The following is an 8,788-nucleotide window of genomic DNA, read 5'->3' as shown; positions in this document are numbered from 1 at the left end:
AAAGGGAGGGAGGGAGGAAAGAATGGGCCGCTGCGTCGCGGTGGCGCCGGGCTCTGGAGTTCGTGGTGGAAGGAGGTGGGGAGACGTCAGGGAGGTTTGCGGCCGCCCCGCTTCACATGCTCACCATAGTCACTGTGTGGCGATTTAGCCCAGGGCCGCGCGTCGTTTTGGCGGGTGGGGGGGTGCCACGTAGTGTACGAGTGTCCTCAGGGTTAGGACACTTTGATGCGGGCGTTTGATTAGGGACTCGGCCAGAGGAAAAACACCCGGAATGTGGCTTGGGGAGAAATAAACAATTTTGTTGTTGACTTGTTGCTGCTTGTGGATTGAAATTTTGAAATAGGTCAGATGCTCCGGGTCTGTCGTCTTAACCGGAACGCCCTCTTCTAAGGGTTTAGAGGTAGAGGAGGGGTTCTGGGCTGAGGTGGCTGAAGTCTGCATCCCTCAGCAACTGTGGCACCGCGCTTCAGAGGAGGTCTTCAGTGCGATATTTGTTGCCTTTAAGTAAACTTCTGCCTATCACGAGCTCCGAAATTCTGAAATGAAGTCGAGTGACGCAAATGAATTGTCAATAGACTTTAATGTAGTCGTGTGTAATAAGTTTTTAAGGACTTAACGACCTGGTTTGGGGGGGGAGCATTTTTTCCATTATAGAATCAGTTTGAATTCTCCAGATTGCTGACGCGTCATGTTAAATGGAGCAGAGATAAAAAAAAAATCTGTTATCAAGAGCATAGGCTGTTCCCATTTTAACATTTACCATGTAGGTAGTGCTGTATTTAAGATTCTAGGTAGGAATGAAATTTGTAATCGAAGTAATTGGAAAAAGTATGCAGAGTCGTTAGAATTAAGCAGCAAGCTAATTCACAACTGAGAAAATTGCAATAACGTAATCCTAACAGTTTACAGTAGCATTTAGTGTTTGCCAAGTGTAAAATTAATAACAAAACGTACGGCAGCAAGTGCAAAAACAAAGTTTGTTCCTATTGTGCGTTAAAGTATCAGTCAATTGCTGAGATAACTAGTGCAGAGAAAACATGACAGCGTTTTTGCTGATAGAAATTAGGAAATGAGCTGCCTTACCATAACTCATTTTTTTCCCAAGGTTTAGCATCTGCTCCCAATTTTCAGTGCCTCCATTGATGATGCTTGCAATTTGACAGTATAACCTTGAGCTTTTAACAGGACTTAAACGCTATGGTATAGCATATCACCTTTGCAAACAGGTGGCAATAGTCCTGTGACTGGGTACATTAAAAAAAATGAAACTGCTTTTGGCACATACAGTTTTCCCCCTATTGCTTGTAAATAGTTTGTTATTACAGAATGCGATGAAGATAGATCTCTTTTTTAGAATGTTGAGGCTTTGAGCTACCAGTGTAAAGGGACGGGTAGACGTGGAGATAAAGGCAGTAAAATGTGTCCTACTCATTAAGGACACTAAATGCCAGTTGTGCCATTTATGTCCGAAGTGTTCTGAACTTAACTGTGAAAGTGGGAGAACAAGTAGGTACCTACTTCATAGAGTTGTGCTTAGTAGTGCTCAGTAAAGTGGTGGTTATATTAATTTTTGTTCTGAAGCGTGCTACCCTAATTTAAAATATTTGTGCAGTATTTAGGGATAAAGGAACTATGACATGGTCGATAAAATTTTTGTTCTGACATTTTTCAGGTGTTCTTTGTAGGTTTAAAATAATTCCAAGTAGAAAGTTGGTGGCATTGAAAACATTTGTCTCCAAATGTTTGGAGCTAAAATGAATCCAATGACTATTTGACATTTTAAAATAATTTAAATTTCTTGAACTTTTACTATGGAAAACGTTACAGGGAAGATTCATTTTGAATGAATGAGTTAAATTTGGACCCAGTTTCTCCTGGGTAGCACCACCATCTTGGTGTGGTACCTTCTGCAGTATATACAGTAGTACTGTAGTAAAGTATTTTGCATTTGCTTACAACTTAGTTGTCTTCGGAGCACATTCTTAGTCACATTCTCCTTAAGAGTTTCACATCCCCGGTGAGGCAGACAGGGCAACTAGTGCTAGTAAATGCTAGAGAGCAAGACTAGTTTTCTCTTAGTGTAATATTTCTGCACATGGGCTGCTAACCAAAGTTTAATAACTCTTTTCTAGTTTGCTGGCCTAGACCTGAACTCTTCTGATAATCAGAGTGGAGGAAGTACCGCCAGCAGTAAGTAAAACATTTTATGGATTTACTGTGAATAATTAGGGCTTTTTAAAAAAAATTTATTTCATTGAAATACAGTTGATTTACAATGCTGTTACTGATTATTAGAGCTTTAATACCTTAATATCTCGTTGGATTTGTTTAAAATTTAAGAATTTCCCTGCCAATATTTACTGTGTAAAGAATTAGGTGGGTAGCATTGTGGGGGGGTTTTGGGGGGGTTGTTTTGTTTTGGCCGCGCAGCATGCAGGATCTTAGTTTCCTGACCAGGCGTGGGAACCCATGCCTCTTGGAGTAGAAGTTCTGTGTTGTGGTCTTTTGATAACAAAACAGAGTAGTTTTCTTGAATGAAAACAATCATTAAGGACCTTATACAAAACACAAATTATCTCTAGAAGGGTTTGATTGTGTCCATTATGAATCCTGAGCCCAGCTTAAAGGTGATGGGAATGTGTATATCACTATTAGAGTGAATCTACCAGAATTAAACTGAATAAAGGGAACATTCACATTCATCAGCTACAGCTATCCCTTTCCCATGAAGAACATGAGACTTAATAATAGAACAAGGCTAGGGACTTCCCTGGTGGCCCAGTGGTTGACTCCGTGCTCCCAATGCAGGGGGCCTGGGTTTGATCCCTGGTCAGGGAACTAGGTCCTGCATGCCACAACTAAAGATCCCGCATGCTGTAACTAAGACCTGGTGAGGCCAAATAAATATTTTTAAAAAAAATAATAGAACGAGGCCATAATGAATCTTGGGGTGGTGGTTAGGATTTTAAACGCTGAATTGTTGTATTCTTTTGAAAATAAGTTAGATATAGAAGTTTTATTCAATTTTTTTTTCCTTAAAAGGGTTTTTTGGATACTTGGTAGAGATTAGTATTAAGGTGTATGGGATCTTGGTCGTTTATTATTGGCAGTAGACCTGCTTCAGCTCAGGTCTCTTCCCACCCTATTAACCAAAAAGAGAAAAAATGTGTATCGGCTGTATGTAAGGTCTGAAAGCACCATTTCTTCAAGCTCTCTTTGTTGCATAGTAAAGGGCATGTCTTCATTTTCAGGCAAGAAGGGCCTCACTGGGCACAGTTACTTGGTATTTGTTTTAAATTTCACTTTATTTGGCATGCAAAGAATCATTTAGGACTTGATCATTCTAATAGAGATCTTTAATAATTCAACCCAGAAGTGAAAAAGTTAAATTGCAGATTAAAGCAAGTTGACTTTACTTGGTGGGTATATACATTATTTGCTTTTGATTCTCATCCATTGTCTAGGCTGTATTCTTGTGCATACAGAAAAACAGTTGACTTAAAGTCTGCAGGTCTCTAATTAAAATTCACAGTTCCTTGAAATCATTCTCCCTCTTGCAACTTTCCCATGTTACATATGTATTCTATGTCTTGGAACTTAACCAGGGTGGAAACAAAAAAGCCTTTTAGTGTGGCTAGTTACATGTTTATTACTTTGAGGTTGTTACAGTAACACTTTGCTACATGTTAAATAATTTAGTAATGTTTGTTACGTTGTTGTAGTAATACTTAACGTTGTAACTCTTTTGTTAGTTTGTACCAATTCTCTGAAATCATAGCAGGCCTTTTAAAATATTGTGTTAAATTAACCACTAGTGACAAGTTAAATTTATGTATTTGTAGATTTCAACTATTAGGTTCCAAGTCAGACCTGTTCTCCTTCCCCTTTTAAAATTCTACTTATTAAAGCAATAACCCATTTAAAATAAAAGTAAATTTATTTTTATTAGCATTATGTTTTTTGCGGTATGCGGGCCTCCCACTGCCACGGCCTCTCCCGTTGCAGAGCACAGGCTCCGGACCCGCAGGCCCAGCGGCCATGGCTCATGGGCCTAGCCGCTCCGCGGCATGTGGGATCCTCCCGGACCGGGGCACGACCCCGTGTGCCCTGCACCGGCAGGCAGACTCTCAACCACTGTGCCACCAGGAAAGCCCTAAAAATAGATTGTTTTTTTCCCCACTTCTTAATTTCTAACTACATAGTCAGACCGGAAGACAATAGATTTTAAAAATTCCTTTCCAGGACTGTTTTTTAATAGCACAAATTTTGGCCAAAAAGCTTTAACTTAAAGTTTTATGGAATATGAAGTTTTAACTTTGTTACTTTCTTTTAGAAGGGCGCTATATTCCTCCTCACTTAAGGAACAGAGAAGCTACTAAAGGTAAGTCCTTTGAACAACTTGGTATACCTAATTCATGCTGCATTTAGAAGTTGGAGCCTAGCGAAAATGAGACACCTGGAGAAGTCTGTAAACATTGTGCCCCTCCTGCTACTGGCAGAACAGTTTCCGATATTAGGGTTTACTCATTTTGGAAAAACTCACCTAATGTCAGACAGTGGGAAAACTGCATTTCCTATGTCAGACTCTTTTGAGGCCAAGGGCATGGTTTTGTACAATTTCACTAGTCTTGTGCTTAACCTGTGTTTGTAATCATTCACAGCATGATTTCAATTTGAAAAAGGTGATTGAACACCCATTACTGTGTAAACCAAACTGCTGCATAGTGATGACAACCCAGTTATTTCTGTCTTGCAGAGGTGCCAAAATGAAGATGGGGTTATTGGGGAATAGTTAACAAGCATTGGGCACGCTCCCAATAGATGGGAGTGATTCTCTGGCTTCATCTCCTTGCCTTAACTGCTTCATTTGAAAGGTCTTATCTAAAAGGTATCACAACAGCTGGTCTTTTCCCATTAACTTTGTAAATAAGTGACAGAGAACTAGTAGATGGCTCATATGGGACAATTGTTTGGGTGCTGTGTATTCCATAAAATAGGTGATCTGAGATTTCGAGGATAAGGGGAAGGTCAGGAAAACTGAAGGTCAAGAAGAGGGAAGATACTGGATAAAGAAGGCAGGATTGGAAGGGTGGAGAGTCCACAGAAGCACATAGTTTGCTGTCGTTTCTCCATATCCATATGTAGTCCGTGTTAGCTTCATTGTCCCTGGCAATACATGGAATATAAAATCTGTATTATAATTTCTTAGCTATCATATCATTGTTTTTATTTACTGTAGAGTCTTAATCCTTAGAATGCACTAGCTGAAATTGACTCCCATGTATATTTAGTGCTTTTCTCCCTTGGTTGCAATGACAGGAATCAAAGCAGGGAGAGAGGCGGTATCATATAGGAGTTAGAGCTGAAAGAGATCTTAGAAATCTAACTCAGCTCTTCATTGGTAGCCAAGACTGTTGATCACCTGGCTGGTAGAGGCAGGAGGTGGAAGGAAAGTAACTTAACTTACAAACTATATCTGTGACTGTTGAATAAAGTGTCACTGAAGCTACTCTTGTCTTTTGTCTACTTGTCTTTAAACCGTCTGCCTGTTGGGATAATTTACACCTTTGTCATCCCCTCTTACTGAATGTTTATAGCTGTACCCTAGGAACCTGTCTACACTGAGTTGTGTAGGAATGAGGATTTTCCTTTTTTCTATTATATTCCTAATTCTCATCTGGTAGTATGTACTTCATGAGAAGAGAGCACTGTTCTTAAAACTTTTTACTATTGAAACTAAGAAATACTGTGTTAAACCAAGTAAACTGACATTCCTAATGTTTTAAATGAATGTCACTTCTAAGAGATTGAAATAATGGTAACTCCTAGTAAACTCACTCACCTATACAATGAATGGAAGTTAAATTGTGATGGTTATGTAACAATACCATAATCATTGTGTTACAGGCAAAGCTATTGACCTTTTAGAAGTGGTATTCATTCAGAACATTTTCAGACTGTCAATTGCTTTGTTTAGTGCACAGTATATTCTAGTGCCGTGGTAGGAATATTTCCATTGTCCCTCTGGTCCAGAGATGGGATAGTCAGTGGAGGGCTTCAGATTCGGAAACATGCTTTAAAGTATTGTCACTTTCTAAATAATATAATAAAATGGGTTTGCGTTTTTTTTCTTTTGAAGGATTCTATGATAAAGACAGTTCAGGGTGGAGTTCTAGTAAAGATAAGGATGCATACAGCAGTTTTGGTTGCCGTAGTGATTCAAGAGGGAAGTCTAGTTTCTTCAGTGATCGTGGAAGTGGATCAAGGGGAAGGTGAGTGATTTCTTATTTTCTTGCCTTTTTTACATGTACAATACAGCAATTTAGAAATTGGTCTTTAATTTGCACTCTGACCATTAAGCATGATATTTTTTCCCCTTAGTAGACCACCTACTTGGATGTTAAGTATTATGTCTGTTTAATCGTATTTATGTATTTTTTTAGCTGTAAGAGGTCTGCTAAATTGAACTTGTTATTCAAGAATTAGATTAGAAGAACATTCCTTTTGGCATAATGAAATCAGTTATTTTTAAATTTCTCTAGTTTTACATATTTACTTAAAAGAGTTTTCATGAATGGCCTAATTTGGTTGACATTTTCGTGGATATTCTATATGACAATTTTTAAACACCTTATATTTTTGATTACACAAGTGTGGTGAACTGACCTCATGCGCCTAATAGCTGTGGTTAGTCCTGTGTCCTGATTTTTCGAAAACAGGCCTAAAACTAAAAACATCTTAATTCAGGTAAGGATTATTTTCTACCTTTTTATCCAAAGTTTGTCACACAGGTGAATTGTCCTTTAAGTAGCATCCTGATATAACTGGGACAATTGATATTTGGTGTGATACTTTCCTCTTTTCCCTACCACTAGAAATATTTGGATGAGAATATTTAAAGGTGCAAGTTATATGCTGGTTTCATGTGTATAAGACTGATTCTCCCCCACCCCCGCCCCTCCCAAGCGTAGTTTGTTTGTTTTTATTGAACTATAGTTGATTTACAATACTCTTTTAGTTTCAGGTATAAAGACGTGATTCAATTTCAACATGTATGAGGCCTGTGTAGGCTATGTGATAAGAATAAAGAAGAATACTGAATTTAGAAAATAAAGTTATGTAAATGATACAATCTGGTTAGAGGACCTTATTTGGCAAATAAGAGTAAGCCTGAACTGGATTGTTGACATCCTTGAAATTAGCCATAATGAACTTCTCTTCAGGCACAGTTCTAGAATAGTGGTAGGAATCTGATAATGGTTAAATGATAAGATTCTGATTAATTGGTTGTGCTGTTCAGGTTTGATGATCGTGGACGAGGTGACTATGACAGCATTGGCAGCCGTGGTGAAAGAGGTGGCTTTGGAAAATACGAACGTGGTGGAAATAGTCGCTGGTGTGACAAATCAGATGAAGATGATTGGTCAAAACCACTCCCGCCAAGTGAACGCTTGGAACAGTAAGTTTTTGAAATGTATGTTAATTGTGATGAAGCCTTATTGGCTAGTATAACAAATAAACTTACCGATCTTCTGATTTCAGAGAGCTTTTTTCTGGAGGCAACACCGGGATTAACTTTGAAAAATACGATGACATTCCAGTTGAGGCAACAGGCAACAACTGTCCTCCACACATTGAAAGTGTAAGTATTTTTGCTTGACAGCAAAATACTTTAAGACAGAGGAAAGTGTAAGTATTTTCACAGCACATCAAGATGAGATGGGCTTCCTAAAGGCCTATATAGACCATGCCTGCGTTGTGTTAACGGTCTTTTAAAGTTACTCTAAAAGCCTGCCTCGTTGGTTTGTGGAAAGGGGGAGATTGAGTTCAATGTTACCATTACTGATATTTGAAATAGAAAATGGGTCAGACATGGGAGGAACCGAAAACTTCTCCAGTGTAGGTTAAGCTTAGGGGGTGTTGTTGTTTTTCCCCCTCCCCCTCAAAATGTAACACGATAACTTTTATTTAAAGCAGCTGTAAACTAAAGTACAAGTTGGTTGATAGGGTTTTTGTCCCCCATTGTATTTGTATAAAGCAAAATGGCTCCAGGTAGTATTTCTACCTATTTAACCCTGATGTATTTCTTGACAGTTCAGTGATGTTGAGATGGGAGAAATTATTATGGGAAACATTGAGCTTACTCGCTACACTCGTCCAACTCCAGTGCAAAAGCATGCTATCCCTATTATCAAAGACAAGAGAGACTTGATGGCTTGTGCCCAAACAGGTAAGCAGACTTGATAAAGTAAAAAGTTGTCCAGAATACCTTAACTCTGCTTGCTCTCATAAAACCAATACCAAAAAAATATGCATGGAGTATCTTAAGTTTCATGAGGAAGCTTGAGTCCTGTTTGTAGCCTGACTGGTATACTTTGATATAGATAAGGAGTAGCTGGATGGTATCTCTTTTGTCTTAGCCCTTGGATTCTGTGTTACCTCTAGTGTTTCTATTCGGGTGTCTTGGGGATAGCCTGTAGAAAGTCATGACCCTGATATTGGTGCAACAGTGATAGGTTATTGTGATTGCAGTGGTGGGAAAGTTAGCACTATATAACATTGTATCTGGGATAAGAAGGATAAGATTAGAGAATAACTTGTGATCCATGGGAATGTGGCCAAGGGAAGGGTCTTTAACCTCCCATCTTTTGGGAATGGGGATAGTTACAGCCTCTCAGTTGAGAACAGGCTTTATTATATCTGTGTGAGTTTGGCCAGTTTGAAAGAGTGATAAGATTCTCCCAAAAAAAATATATGGCACTTGAATAATTTGGTATCTTTCTTTCCC

At 38.8% G+C, this 8,788-nt stretch overlaps 1 protein-coding gene across 3 annotated transcripts in view; it reads left to right on the top strand.

Annotated features, from left to right (window-relative positions):
• The window catches only part of DDX3X (DEAD-box helicase 3 X-linked), a 14,284-nt gene that overhangs the window by 948 nt on the left and 4,548 nt on the right, over positions 1-8,788 (top strand). For 2 of the 3 annotated variants that reach the window (XM_007457190.1, XM_007457191.1), the window contains exons 2-7: positions 2,133-2,190; positions 4,334-4,381; positions 6,140-6,272; positions 7,301-7,459; positions 7,543-7,642; positions 8,095-8,230. In XM_007457190.1, the coding sequence (XP_007457252.1) occupies positions 2,133-2,190; positions 4,334-4,381; positions 6,140-6,272; positions 7,301-7,459; positions 7,543-7,642; positions 8,095-8,230 (634 nt within the window). The remainder of the gene's footprint in view (positions 1-2,132; positions 2,191-4,333; positions 4,382-6,139; positions 6,273-7,300; positions 7,460-7,542; positions 7,643-8,094; positions 8,231-8,788) is intronic. The other variant, XM_007457192.1, reaches the window with a different exon arrangement.

Source organism: Lipotes vexillifer, unplaced genomic scaffold (genome assembly GCF_000442215.2).
Source record: "Lipotes vexillifer unplaced genomic scaffold, Lipotes_vexillifer_v1.1 scaffold1439, whole genome shotgun sequence".
NCBI classification, from domain to species: domain Eukaryota; kingdom Metazoa; phylum Chordata; class Mammalia; order Artiodactyla; family Lipotidae; genus Lipotes; species Lipotes vexillifer.
This window is presented reverse-complemented; position numbering and strand designations above follow the sequence as displayed.